Genomic DNA, 14,641 nt, shown 5'->3' on the forward strand with positions numbered 1-14,641 from the left:
AGGAGCTGGTGTTCTTCCCCAAGGAGAAGATGACAGACTCAGAGATGATAAAGTTAAACCTAGCTCTGAAGGCTCCAGGCATGAGCGATGCAGCCTTGCGGGCAGTGAGCGCATCTGCAGCACGGCTGGCAGCCTGGCTCCGGGCCGTTCTGTGCTACGGGCTGGCACAGCGCCGAGGACTGCCCACGGGCCTGCTGTTGCGGCAGGCGGAGGCGACACTGGCTCGGGAGCAGGCCCGCCTGGGCCAGTACCAGTTCCAGGACCAGGAGATCCTAGCGTACAGTTTGGCCCTGTCCAAGAAGCTGGAAGATGCCCAGGCTTCCCACAAGCATGTGGCAGAGAAACTCGGCCAGGCTCAGTGTGGCCATCATCACAAGTGGCCCATCAAGGCTGCACTGCTCACGCCCACGCATTCCTGGACTACAGAGCTCCAGGTAACCAGCCCCTCCTAGGCTGCCCCCTGAAGTTCATTTCTGCACCACAGCCCCAGTCCTTTGCTCCTCCCCGTGCCCTCACTGCCTTCTGTCCCACTCTGCCCTCCTTGCCACGCTTTCCTCCACACCCTGCCTTGCTCCCTCTCTGCCAGACCCTCTGCCTCTACCCTCCCCGCTGGCCTACACACCCTCTGGTCTTCCCTTCCACATCAGAAGTTGCAGGGGCACTGCACGACCGTGTACGGAGATGCTGTCTTGTGTTCAGCTGCCATCAGCTACCTGGGTCCCTTCCCACCAACGCGGCACCAGGAGCTACTCGACAAGTGGCTGGCTCTCTGTAGGGGCTGCGAGGAGCCACTGGGCCCAGATGACGTGGCACAGGCACTGAAGCAGATGCAGAAATCTGTCATCACGCCACCAAAGAAACCCCTGCTCTCCACACGCTCTCCCTTCAGCCTCTGGCCTTGCTGAGCTCTGAATCGGAACAGTTACAGTGGGACCGAGACCTGAAGCCCCAGGCAAAGTCAGCCCGCCTGGCAGGCCTGCTTCTGCGAAGTCCCACTCACTACTTCAGTTGCCGTTGGCCCCTGCTGCTTGACCCCAGCAACCAGGCCCTCATCTGGCTGAATCCACTGCCTCTAGAAGAGACTGGATGCTTGGCCACAAGTCCCACCAAAGGCAGAGGTAAAGCCAGGGATAGTAAACACAGTGCATGTTGGGTGTCTGAGCTGCCCAGCACTCTCAGCCACATGTGCTCTTCCCTTTCATAATGAAGACACTAAATTTTTATGGCCAGGGTATCCCAGATTTCATCAGCCAACATGATATATTTTTTAAAATATTTATTTATTTATTTTGGCTCTGCCGGGTCTTGGTTGCGGCACGCAGGATCTTCATTTGCGGCACGCAGGATCTTTTAGTTGCAGCATGCAGACTGTTAGCTGCGGCACGCATGCGGGGTCTAGTCCCCTGACCAGGGATCGAACCCGGGCCCCCTGCATTGGGAGCACGGAGTCTTACCCACTGGACCACCAGGGAAGTCCCCAGCCAACATGATATTAATAAATTAGGTCACATTTACATTTTTGGGCTCATACTGCAATGATTCTGAATCTACGTGGCTGACCATGATCTTCCACATCCTGATCTGCTCAGCACTATTAGAAACTTGAACTACAACTCAGAGCTTTACTACCCAAATTTATCCCATGTTCAGGAATTCTGGGGAAATATTTCTATTGGTCCTGCTTGGATCAGGGACCCATCTGGGTAGAGCATCAGAGGGAGCATTTCCTAGGGGAAGGGAGAGTGTTTATGTCCCAGGAGAAGGGGTTGAGGGTTGTACTGGTAAGAACAATAGACATCTAGAATAGAAGGTGGATAATAAATTTGTCCTTAACAGGGGCTCTATAAGCAGACTATCTGGGTCAAATAACTGTCCTTTGCTAGCTGTGTGACCCAGGCAAGGTATTTAACCTCTCTAAGCCCAAGTTTATTTGCCAATAAAATGAGGGTCTTAATTATACCCATCTCATAAATTGTTGTGAGTATTAAGTAAGATAATTTATGAAAAAAGAGTTCACACAGTGCCTAATACATAAGTTCTCAAAAACATTAGTCATGGGCTTCCCTGGTGGCGCAGTGGTTGAGAGTCCGCCTGCCGATGCAGGGGACACGGGTTCGTGCCCCGGTCCGGGAGGATCCCGCATGCCGTGGAGCGGCTGGGCCCGTGAGCCATGGCCGCTGAGCCTGCGCGTCCAGAGCCTGTGCTCCGCAACGGGAGAGGCCACAACAGTGAGAGGCCCGCGTACCGCAAAAAAAAAAAAAAAAAAAAAAACCCAAAAAACATACAAACGCACTTATTTACAGAACAGAAATAGACATACAGACATAGAAAACAAAGTTATGGTTACCAAAGGGGAAGGAGCGGGGAGGATAAATTAGGAGTTTGGGATTAACAGATACACACCACTATATATAAAATAGATAAACAACAAGGACCTACAGTATAGCACAGGGAACAATATTCAATATCTCATAATAACCTATAATGGAAAAGAATCTGAAAAAGAATGAATAAATATATATATACATATATATGTGTATATATATCTATATCTATATCTATATCTGAATCACTTTGCTGTACACCTGAAACTATCACAACATTGCAAATAAGCTATACTTCAGTAAAACAACAAAAACAAACAAAAAACTCCAAAATAGTAAGCCTGGAAGTGCACGCAAGTCCCAGATGAGCACTGCAGCCCCAGTGATTTTAGCCTTTTTTAAAAAAAATTTATTTATTTATTTTTGGCTGAGTTGGGTCTTTGTTGCTGCATGCGGGCTCTCTCTAGCTGCGGCGAGTGGGGGGCTACTCTTTGTTGTAGTGCGCGGGCTTCTCGTTGCAGTGGCTTCTCTTGTTGCGGAGCACAGGCTCCAGGCGCGCCGGCTTCAGTAGTTGTGGTTTGTGGGCTCTAGAGTGCAGGCTCAGTACTTGTGGCACACGGGCTTAGTTGCTCCGCAGCATGTGGGATCCTCCCGGACCAGGGCTCGAACCCGTGTCCCCTGCACTGGCAGGTGGATTCTTAACCACTGCGCCACCAGGGAAGCCTGATTTTAGCCTTGATTTTAGCCCAGTGTAACTCTGAGCAGAGTGCCTGATCAGGCTTCTAGGCTACTGAAGTGAGAGATAATAAATGGGGTGTTGTTTTTAGCTAAGTTTGTGGTAACTTGTTAAGGAATAGGAAGCGAACACACCAAATTGTGGACCTGGCAACCTCCACTTGCCCACTTCTTGAACACTTAATATTTTTTAAAAATCCTTAAAATTCTTAAATTTCTTGACAATTAAAAAAATAAGTATTTATCTTTTCCAGATCCTGCAGTAGAGGAGGCAAAGGAGAAGGGGGCTGCAGACGGCTGCTGGTCAGCTACCACCTGGTGCACAGCACTGTCCACAGCGTGGCTAATGCCGCAGTCTATGGCCTTTCTCCTACCAGTTATTACTTCCAGGCAATGACCTCTCTGCTAGTGATGACTCTTGTAGTTGTTAGTGACAGAATTTGCTTAGGCAAAAAGGGAAATGCACTGACTCTTCTAACCAACCTACAGAAAAGCAGAAGTGGAGCTGATTTCAGGGGTGACTAGAACCCCTCCCTGGAATTTTATAGTAGCAATAATGAGAGCTACCCTTTACTGAGTGCTTGGTAGGTACCAGCAGAATGCTTTCTATGCATTGTTCCATGTCATCTTCACAGTAACCCTGTGAGGTACTCACTAGTATCAACCCCATTTTGCAGATGACGAAATTGTGTCATAGAGAGCTTAAGTGACTTTCCTAAGGTGTCTTCTCGCAGAACTTCCTTCACGAGCTGGAGCCCTTGGGTGAACGGGGCTCCCCAGGAGCCTGAGTCCCTCCCTGAGAAGAGCTCCTCTCCATCTTTCTGCCACAGGGAAGGGCTTCAAGAGAAATCAAGGAAAAGAGTCTAAAGAGGAGGACACGGAAGACGAAGATGATGAGAGCGATGAGTGTTACAAGACAAAAGAACAGAAGGCAGAAGAAAGGGGAATCACAGAGAAGAACAAGGAAGAGAAAGCACCGCAGGAGCAAGAGGAGAAAGAACAGGAGGAGGGGGCGGGGACTGTGACTCAGTCCCCGCCCCCTCCCGAACCCCGAGTCCTCTCAGGTGCTGACCCAGAGCTGGGGCCTCGGCTCCGGGAGGCAGCTGCCGGTGGTGAGAACTCGTCCCCTCCATCCACGTGTCTCCTGTGTCCTCCCCCTACTCTGTGGCCCCACAGGACGCCAACACCCCAGTCTGACCTCAGCTCCCACCTCTAACCTGGGCACTAACTCTGTGGAAGAGCCCTGAGGGAGCCTTCCTGTCAGCCAAAGGGGAGCAAGTCGGAGCCCAATTTTGTGCATGGGGGTACCCAGGTGCTGCCATGGTGGGTAGGGTGTCCTTGCCTCCCCCTTGCAGGCCTGCCGGTGCTACTGACCAACATGGAGCTGGGCCTAGAGTGCCCAGAACTGCAATGGCTACTGCAGCGGGAACAGCTGTGCCCACCCCAGTTGCAGCCTGGCTTCTATCTCTATCTGAGCACTACCCTTCCCCTCAGTTCTTTGGAAAAAGGTGAGGCCCAGTGGGTAAGTTGCCAGCACAGCTTTGTGGGAACACCAGGGCCTGAGCTTCAGTCTGGCCCAGAGTGGGCTCGGGACCCTAGCACGGAGCCACACTCCCTGTGCCTCTTACCCCTGGCTCTGCCACGGGGAAGAGGTTAAGAGTCTCCCATGTGATTCCAAGTGCTAGGCTGTGAATTGCTGAAAGGGCTGAATGTGCTGGACCTGGGCATGAACATGGAAATCCTAGAAGAACAGATGCTGCGTGAAATCTTGTGCACAGAGCGTCCTGAGCTTGAGAGCCACTGGCAGGACCTGAGGATCAGATTCCTTGACGCCTGGAAAGCTGTGGAGGCTGCTGAGGTACCTGGGGGTCCAGTCTGTGGGTTGGGATGAGCTTTGCAGGGGCCCAGGAATGGGAGTGGAGATGAGTGCTGCTGATTGGGAGCTACGTGGGAAAGGGCCGGATCCACGCAACAAGTGACTGTTTGCAGGAGCGGCTGCTGGTGATGCTGCTGCTCCAGAACCCAAGGCATCAGAAACCAGCCAAGATCCTGCGAGACATGGTGAGGGCCCAGGCAGAGCTGTGTCAGCTGTGTGCCCATTTCGAGGAGTTAGAAGAGCTGAGGATGCAGGAGGTGGCATTGTGGGCACCCTATCGGCATGTGGTCTGGCATGGAATGGCCATTATAAAGGCTCTTAGCTCACTGCAGAACCTGCTACCGCTTTTCCGTATGAGTCCAGAGAATTGTCTGGCAGCCACCAAGCGGGCTCTGAACAGCATGAAAGGTGAGATTCATCAGCAGGAAGAACTACCCTGCCGTCTGCTGCAGTTAAAAAGACAGCTGACCCGCCAGCTACTGGGCAGCACTGTTGCTACACTGGGCCTGACCCAAGTACCCTTGGTGGGTGCCTTGGGTGCTCTGGCTCTGCTGCAAGTGGCAAGGAAGGCACCAGGGCTGGAGAGGCTGGCCCTCTGGCCTGGACTGGCAGCCTCTCCCAGCACAGGCTACAGAAAACCAGTCCCAGGTGTGGCTCGACCAGCCTGGCTAGGGCTGAGAGCCTGGCACGAATGTGAGATGTTAGAGGTACTGCCCCCATATGCTGGGCTGTGTGCATCCCTGGCAGGCCACTCCAATGTTTGGCAGGCTTACTTGTCACTGTCCTCCACAGTGCTGGGTCCTGCACCGGGGCCTGGGACTGACCCATTCAGCCTCCTCCAGAAGCTGATCCTGTGGCGTGTGCTGCGACCTGAGCGCCTGGCCAGTGCCCTGGCAACCTTCACCACCAGCCTCCTGGGCCGGCCCCTGGATGAAAACCTGTGTGCTCCCACCATACCCTTTGAACACAGTCAGGCTACTCAGCCCACGCTGATTTTGTTGCCACCACCTGGTCACCCCATCGCCACTGTGCACCCCCTGACCGTCATCCAGAAACTGGCTGCCAAACATGAGCAGGTTTGAGCCTAGCCTCTTGGCCACAGAGCCACTGGGCTCTTAGGGCTGGGATGGGGTGTGGGTCTCCCCTCCCAGCATTCTCATGGATCTTTCTGGATTACTCAGGGACTTTTCAGGTCATCTGTGACATTACTCTGGGTCCCTTGGGTCACCCTAGGATCCCTTTGAGTTACTCTGCCATTTTGCTGTTGGTCCTCAGGGGCAGAAGCATCTGAAGGTGATAGCTCTGGGCTCTGAAGCCTGGGACCCGGTCTCGGCTGTGGTCAGCATTCTCCGCAAGGCTATGCACAGCGGGCACTGGCTGGTGCTGGAGAACTGTCATCTGATGCCTCACTGGCCAAAAGAGCTGCTACAGCCCTTGCTGGGGCTGTTGGCCAGAGCCAAGGGTGGGTTTACTGCCTAGAGATGGCTTCTAGGACCCTATCCTACACTTGGGCCTGAGCTTGAACTCAGATCTCATGGCTGATCCCCTAATCACCTTTGTATCTGACTCCTAACCCCCTAGCCTCAAGTCTGATCTCTAGGCTTATGTCTGATCCTTTACCCAGCGATTGATCTCAGCCCCATGTCTGACCCCTAGTGGTCTCCGACCTGGAGTTAGAACTGCTTTCTGATCAACAAGCAAGAGAGAATGTGGCCACTGTCCACAGAGATTTCCGTCTTTGGCTTATTGTGTCTGCAGAGGCTATTGCTTCCTTACCAGGTGAGGAGCTTCCCCCCATAGGCTCTCAGATTGCAGCGGGGAGGTAACTGTATTGTGCTGACTTGGCACTTTCCTTCCTCCCCAGCCGTGCTGACTCAGCACTCCATGCCTATTTTCTGGGACCAGTCCCTGGAGCTGTCCCATGTCTTGGTCGACAGTGTGGAGCTAGTCCAGCAAGGACTCTGTGTGCAACCCCCAACCAGAGTGCTGCCTCTGCTCCTCCTACATGGCCTCCTGCTACACTGGCAGCTCTATGGAATGAAGCTGCAGGCTCACAGGGGGTGCTGGTGAGGGACCCCACCCATCCTACTCTGTCAGTCACTCAGCAAACACTGAATATTTTTCACATGCTGGGATTCATCTCTGGGGAGCTCCAAAATGTGAGGGCAGGGGGAAGTCAAGGAAGGCTTCTCCAAGGACTTAGGGATCTCACTTTGAACTGAGTCCTGACAGCAGAGGCAGATCAGGTGGAGATGAGGCCTGAGCAGAAGGAACTAAGCTTAGCCGGAGAGAGGACTGCAGTGTGGCTGAGGTGGACATGCTGGGGGTTGCGTGAGGAGAGGTGAGGCTTGTGGTAAAGGGCCTTTAAGACCATCACAAGGGACCTGATTGGATCCTGAGGACAGTGGGAAGCCACTGAAGGGTTTTAAGTAGAAGACACATGATCCCACCTGTCTGTTGGAAAGATCACTCTGGCTGCAGCGTGGAGAATGGACCAGATGGGGCAGGGCTGGAGGCAAGCATAATAGTTTTGGGAGGCTCTGGCAGTCTTGAGGAACGAGGTCACGGTACGGGTGGTAGGGACTAGGGTAGTCACAGTGGGGAGAGAGTAAATATGGGGTGAGGAAGAGGGAAGAGTCAAGGATGGCTCTCAGATTTCTGCCTTGGACAACTGGGTGGGCGGTGTGGGAGGAAATGATGATTTCAGTTGAAAGGAAGTCGTATTTGTGGTGCCAAGTGGCGATGACTAGTGAGCCCTCATGGGTCTGGAGCTCAGGAGAGAGGTTTGGGCTGGAGAGAAAGATGTGAAAGTCCTCAGCATATAGATGGTTTTGAAACCCTACTTCCTGCTCTCCACCCCCAGGAGTCAAGTGACACTGACCCAGGTCCTGCAGATCCAAGACCAGCTGTGGGCCAGCCTGAGCAATCCCAGTGCTGCCATGCAGGAGCTGGCTGGTGAGACTCCTCCTGTCCCCCATGCAGTCACCAGCCCCCAGGAGAGCCCAGAAAGGGGTAGGGAGGGGAGCACTGAGATGGGGACATAACCTACAACTTTGGTTTGGGAGGTGGTGGAAACTGGAGGGGCTGTAACTGAGGGGCTCTGACCTCATCCTCAGCTTCAGTTTTCTATGGGGGTCCTGTGGGAGATGAGAAGGACAGGGAGGTCCTGACTAGCTTCACGCAAGCCTGCCTGAGCTCCAGCAGCGGGAACCGGGCCGAACCACACACACCCCAGTATCTGCTGGCCACTCTGATGCCCAGCCTGGGTAAGCTCCAGTCAGGTATCTGCGTTGAGGTGGGGAACACCTTGCTCAAGGGAATGTAACAGAGGTACCAATAAAGGTGTAGAAGGGGGCAATATTCAGTTATGGGATGATGATGGTTTAAAGTGGCAGAGAAAGGCCTACTCCCTTGGGTCTGGGGTGGGAAGAGACAGTCTTATCTCTCACCCCTCACTCACCTCCACCCCCAAGAACTAGGGGAGCCGGATGCTATGGAAGAGTGCAAGGCCCAGATGCACCTACTGCCTACACCACCTGAACCCCGGATCTGCGGACTGAGTGCTGGCTCCCAGACCTGGCTGCTGCGACGCCAGAGTCACGCTGTCCTGAGCGCGCTGCAGCGGTGTTCGCCCACTTGGGTTCCGGCGGCCCGCGGAGGCTCCCGGCGCGCCGAAAGGCGGCTGCGGCAACGCCTGGTGCAAGCCAAGCGGAGGCTGGAGTCATTGCAGGCTCTGCTGACCGAGACCACTCGCCAAGCTGAGTCTGGCGCGGGCTGGGGGGAGCTGGGGCTGAGTGCGTCTCGGCCTCTGGAGGGCTTCCTCAAGACGGAGGTGCTGGAACTGAGCCAGCTGGTGGGCGCGCTGCAACGGGACCTTGATTGCCTGTTGCAGCAGCTGAAGGGCGCGCCCCCGTGTGCCTCCCGGCGCTGTGCCGCGGTGGCTCACGCTCTCTGGACTGGCCGCCTACCCTCGCCTTGGCGACCCCACGCGCCTGCCGGGCCTCAGCCGCCCTGGCACTGGCTGCGACAGCTGTCGCGCCGTGGGCAGCTGTTGGTTCGCTACCTGGGTGTGGGAACCCAAGTACCAGAGCGCATCTTTCACCTGTCAGCCTTTTGCCACCCGCGCCGCCTGCTGCTGCCACTGCGTTGGGAGGCTGCCTTTGCTGGGGTTGACCTGACGAATTTCCCTGGTTGCCAAGGCTCTAGCTCCAGTCAGCTCCCCCATAAACGTCAGGAGCTAAACAGCCCTGTGCACCTCCAGGTATCCTCGTGCTGCCCCTTCGTTTCCAATTCCGCCCCTTGAAGTCCCTGATTACACCTCTTAGTTACCCCACCTTGCCTCTTGTTTTTACTCCCTCCAGCCCCATCTGCTTCTCTGATCCCGCTCCACCACGACCCCTCAGCTTCTTAGCCTTGCCTGACCAGTTTCTGGGGCCCCCAGGTGGTGAACGGCCCAAACCCCAGGGTTCCAGAGGCGGGGCTGCTGCTGATTGGGCTACAGCTCCGGAACGCCGAGTGGGACCCGCTCGCAGGGGCCTTGCAGGACAGTTCTTCCAGTCAGCCCAGCCCTCTGCCTCCGGTCAGAGTCAGCGCCCAGGCCCCGGGGACCAATGACGTGCCACCCCCAGCCGGCCTGGCCGTGTATTCCTGTCCTGTGTACTTGGAAGGGCCCCTCGGCACCACTAGGCTGCACAGCAGGAAGATCCTGATGCACCTGCCCCTGCCCACGAAGCTCAGCCCCGCCACCTGTGCCCAACGGAGAGTCCATGTGTGCAGCCTACCGCTGCCCTGAGCCCTCAGCCAAAATAAAGTTGGAGTGCTTTGATGAAAGATTTCTGAGACTTAATAAGGAATGCAGGTGTGTGCCCACTGATAATGTGACACACTGAGGGGAAAGCACAGTGTACACAACTGAAAGAGGTGGTCTGTTCACAGTGAAGGTAGAAGAGGGTGTGTGCCTGGCGATGGGGAGAGGGGAGTGTGGGTACACTGTGGGGGAGATGGGCCTGGGGTTAGTATCCAAGGGGCTAGGCAGATCTCAGGATGACTAACACACAGGACTTGGAATCCCTACCCAGCTCTCGACTGCGCTCTCAGCTCTTGTGCTAAACCCACAAGCGATATTTTTAAAGGGAGAACATTAGAACTCAAGATAATTTCTTCAGGCACTTAGCAGTATTATTGGGAATACCCCAATCCTGCCCTACTAGTCATCCCCTCCCCCAAAATGGATCCTGAGTCACACACACACACACACACACACACACATACACACACACACAAAAGCAAAATAAGAGAAGAGTAGGAGTCGGGGTTCTCGGTGTCCCCGAGAACGTGAGCTGCAGTGCATCGCAGGGAGGGCCTAGGAAGCTTAGGCAGCTGGTGCCCGAGCCGGAGGGAGAGGATGGCGCTCTCGACCACAGTCTCGCAGAGGAAGCTGATAAAGCGGAAGGCTCCCCGCGGTTTTCTAAAGCGCGTCCTCAAGCAACGGAAGCCTCACCTCCGTCTGGAGACAAATTGCGACCTACTGGTGCATCTGAACTGTTTACTCTTTGTTCATCGATTAGCAGAAGAGGCTCGGACAAATGCTTGTGAGAATAAGTGTGGAGTCATTAAAAAGGAGCATGTACTGGCTGCAGCAAAGGTAATTCTAAAGAAGAGCAGAGGTTAGAAGTCAAAGAACACATTTTTGAAAATTATATGATGTATTATTTTAGGTGGTAACAGATCGTGAAAGCACTTTTTATATAGCAGTTAATATTGTGTATTAAAATATTGGCTAGCTGAAAAAAAAAAAAACAAAATAAGACACAAGGTCACATGTTCATTCAACGACTAGTTATGAGCACTCCTCTGAACGAGGTGCTCTTCCAGGCACTGATGAGGTTGTTCTAATGCCGGGAGACAGACAATAAAAGGCCAACAAATAAATGAGTTAAATTTGATGACTTTTAAGTGCTATTAAAAAAAACAAAGCAGGCTGATGTGTTAGAGAGTGACTAGAGGGGAGCAGTTAATCTAGTTTGGGTGGTCAGGGAAGGCTTGCTGAATATTTGAAAGAGAGCTATTTGAAGATCTAGGAGGGTTTCAGGTAGAGCCCTCAGTAGGTGCAAAGGTGCTGAGGCAGGAACAACCTTGGGGTGTTCAAGGAACAAAACATATAGCTGGAGCACTGTGAGGGTCAGAGTAAGCCAAAAGGATGGAAAGGTATAGAAAGGGGCAGATCACGTAGAGTTTTTTCATGATAATGAGCTTTTTTTTTTTTTTTTTTGCGGTACACGGGCCTCTCACTGTTGTGGCCTCTCCCGTTGCGGAGCACAGGCTCCGGACGCACAGGCTCAGTGGCCATGGCTCACGGGCCTAGCCACTCCGCGGCATGTGGGATCTTCCCGGACCGGGGCACGAACCCGTGTCCCCTGCATCAGCAGGCGGACTCCCAACCACTGCACCACCAGGGAAGCCCTGAGCTTGTATTTTTTAAAAGAAGGAATCTATTAGAGAGTATTAGTTGGGAAATGAGCTTTTTCAAAGATCACTCTGGCTGTTCTATGGTGGGTGGATGGATGGAAGGAAATCCAGAGTAACAAGGAGGAAGATTTGTTTGGAGGCTATTGAAGTAATTCAAGTGAGAGATGATGGAGTTTGGACTAAGGTCATTAACAGTGGAGATGGAGAATTAATGGATTTAGGAAGTATTCTGGAGGCAAAGCCAGCAGAACTTGCTGATGGACTGAATGTGAAGAGGGAAATGGGCAAATCTACTGTAGGATGACTGAGCAACTGGGTGGATCATGGTGTCACTAACTGAGATGAGAAATTTGAGAGACAGGTTGGAGGTAGGGAATCAGGAGTTCTGCTATGATACGTTCATTTACTATTAGTTGCATGATTGCTTGCTACCCCAGGGCAAACCTCTCTGACAAAAGCTGGGTTAGAGTATAGCAGACAACACCAGCTAAAAGCCAACAACAGCTCCTCTCCTTGCCCCCAAGCACCTAAACTTACTAGGTACAATTTACTCCCCTTGCTGTATGATTCGGTACAAGCTACATGGTGGAAGGAAATTGCAGACAGAGGTGTATACTGAGCATCAGTGCACAACCTCTTCACCGTCATCCCACTTGCTGGTGACTGCGGTGCAACTGATTTCCTTTAACGAAAGGCTAAGCAAAGAGGCAAAAGCTTTCTCCTTCCTCAGAAACTCTTCCCTTTTCCTTTCCACACTCAACCAGGGGCTTGCCTACTCCTTCAGGAGAGGAGATTAGCAGAGTATTAAAGAAGCCCTTCTGGATAAATGAACCCTCTGTCCATATTTACCATCAGTACTATTTTCCCCAGTGGGAACAGGGAACAATAGTGATATACGAGTAAAACCATCTGAAATTGGTTAGCACAGAATAGTTTCTACAAATCCACATCCTTCTCTAGACCAAAATTTATTCTTTTTTGTAACCTAGCATTTCTTTTTTTTAAATTTCAGCTTTATTGATGCATAATTGACTGAAATTCATTCTTGAATTAGGCCCAGCAAATTATTAAACTTAGTCAATCAGAGATTATAAGTACCAAGTGACAGAACAGCTCAAATACAATGAATGCATGTAAAAATGTTCCAGATTTGACAATTTCACTGTTGAAATTGTCTAGCAGATAAATTAGAATCTCATTAGGGAGAATTCCCTGGCAGTCCAGTGGATAGGACTCAGTGCTTTCACTGCCAGGGCCTGGGTTTGATCCCTGGTCAGCGAACTAAGATTCTGCATGCTGCTAGGTGTGGCCAAAAAAAAAAAATCTCATTAGGGAAGTAAAGTCTCAATGAAAGGAAGGAGGAAGTAAGACACATGACAAAGGGGAGAAACATGTCCCATCCTGTCTGGACAGATGGGGTGGCAGGAGTGGGGGGGATGGATGAAGGAGTGGAATCAAGGGAGGGAGGAATATGACAAAATCAACCTGATCTGGGACTTCAGCAGTAAACTGAGCTACTGAGGCAGAGGCTTTTGCCCTTTTCCCTAACTGGGACTTTAGAAGGGAACTGCTGTGCAGCATGGACCTACTGTGGCCCCAAGAGGATAAAGAAGGCAGAGTGACATGGAAAGGAAGAAGTGTCCCTTGATCCCTACATGGTGTGGAAACTGAAGAGAGACCTGTTAGGCTCGAGGGAATATGAGGCAGAGAATCACTGGGGTCTGCAGCACCAAACAGAGTTGTTGAGAGGAGGCCAAATTGGCAGGGAGGGGCAAAAGGCCCTGACAGCTGAAAAAGACAAGACCACGAATTCATCAACTTTAGAGGCAAATTCTGGCAGGATGCCCAGGGGTGGAACTGGGCCAACCATACCCAGAGAATTCCAGCTTGTGCACACCCAAGAACCAGTATTAGGCCAGGGACCCCTTCCTTCTCACATCAAAATGCCACACAAGCCCTCCTCTCTACACCTAGATGCCACTCTGGAGAGGAGCAAAGGTAGAATGCTCAGAATTTTAAAATGCTCAGAATTTGAAATTCTGAGCCTGTATTTCAAAGAGAAAAAATGAAACCTAAAGAGAGTGAAACAAATTTATTTCTAGCCTCTTCTACTATCCAGCAGAGTAGAGAATGGGAGTGAGACTTGTGAGGAAAATCAGATCAGTAATTGAGAAAGGAGCTAAATTTTATTTGCATGTCCAAATTTGTGAGGAAATTTGTGATCCTGCTCTGTACACTATATGCACTAATAATCCAAAGGCCAAAATTTTCATTCATTAGTGCTCTGCAGCTCACCTGAAACTCATATTTTTTCAGCTTTTCAGTCTAATTTGAAATCCTCATTCAGAAATAGGATATATAGGAGAAATGTCTGAAATAGAAAAAAAAAAAAAGGTGCCAGTTCACCCACTAATGCCTAAGAAGCCCTGGTAGCTGTAACAGTGGCTCTAATAGGTACTATTATTATTCCGTACTACAGATCAGGAAACTGAGATACAAATTCAGTCAGTTATTCAAGGTCATAAAGTCAGAGCCAGTTTGTTTGTTTTTTACCTTTGTTGTCTATACTTCTTTCTTTAAAAAAATTTAGTCAGTAGTTATTACAACAAAATCATACCTGGGTCTTATTTTAGGCAAAGTGTACTCTTACTCAGGTTTCAAGTTCTTACTCTGCTTGACATACTTTTCTCACTTTGTGAGAGAAAATTGGACCATTTTAGACCATATGACTATGAGCCTGTGCTTGAGAGCCATGCAAGGAATGACATTTTGAATAAGAGTACTTTTAAAAACTTCAGGATGACAAATCCTCTTGGGTGGGACCTAAGACAGCACTACTTTATACTGAACTTTTTCTGCATGAAAGAATATAGTAGACATCCAGCACAGTCGTCACTGGCCCTGAGGATCTGAGCCACCGGTTAGAATGGGGATTCAAGTTCGCCCCACTGAATATGGCTTTCTCTAGGTGTATGTGAGTTGGGGGAAGGGGGCCCCTCTTTGGTCTTGGATGAACGATTAGCCCATCCCCAGAGAGTATGGGTCTGCTGGAAGACTGGTTGGTGCCAGCACTGAAGGTAGAGACATGGGCCTTTTGAATGTTTAGTCTTTTTAGATTGAACAGATTAACCCATTTTAGGAAGCAGATCCTACAGGCCATATGCCAGGTACTGGAGGAGTCACTTTCAAATCGGTTCTCTCCTTTAATCCTTTTAACAATCCTGTTGTCAACCCCGCC

The 14,641-nt window shown here is 51.3% G+C and overlaps 2 protein-coding genes across 2 annotated transcripts in view; both read left to right on the forward strand.

Annotated features, from left to right (window-relative positions):
- The window catches only part of DNHD1 (dynein heavy chain domain 1), a gene marked incomplete at both ends in the record, with an annotated part of 66,105 nt that extends 56,378 nt beyond the window's left edge, over positions 1-9,727 (forward strand). The window contains 14 exon segments of the mRNA XM_082629373.1: positions 3-434; positions 648-888; positions 891-1,118; positions 3,890-4,171; positions 4,415-4,567; positions 4,739-4,917; positions 5,049-6,011; positions 6,211-6,397; positions 6,592-6,714; positions 6,800-7,001; positions 7,799-7,947; positions 8,052-8,201; positions 8,409-9,196; positions 9,377-9,727. Of these exon segments, the coding sequence (XP_082485499.1) occupies positions 3-434; positions 648-888; positions 891-1,118; positions 3,890-4,171; positions 4,415-4,567; positions 4,739-4,917; positions 5,049-6,011; positions 6,211-6,397; positions 6,592-6,714; positions 6,800-7,001; positions 7,799-7,947; positions 8,052-8,201; positions 8,409-9,196; positions 9,377-9,727 (4,428 nt within the window).
- Positions 9,728-10,242: 515 nt separating this feature from the next.
- LOC309808289 (centromere protein W-like) lies at positions 10,243-10,731 on the forward strand. The gene has a single exon (XM_082628399.1). It carries the CDS (start codon positions 10,340-10,342, stop codon positions 10,604-10,606), a length of 267 nt encoding a protein of 88 aa, XP_082484525.1. The 5' UTR covers positions 10,243-10,339; the 3' UTR covers positions 10,607-10,731.
- Positions 10,732-14,641: the final 3,910 nt, after the last annotated feature.

The sequence above is a fragment of the Mesoplodon mirus genome, assembly GCF_964341445.2.
Source record: "Mesoplodon mirus genome assembly, chromosome: 7".
NCBI classification, from domain to species: Eukaryota; Metazoa; Chordata; class Mammalia; order Artiodactyla; family Ziphiidae; genus Mesoplodon; species Mesoplodon mirus.

Bases quoted from the DNA above. Each gene is read 5' to 3' on its own strand.
- LOC309808289 (XM_082628399.1), top strand. From the start codon at position 10,340: ATGGCGCTCTCGACCACAGTCTCGCAGAGGAAGCTGATAAAGCGGAAG.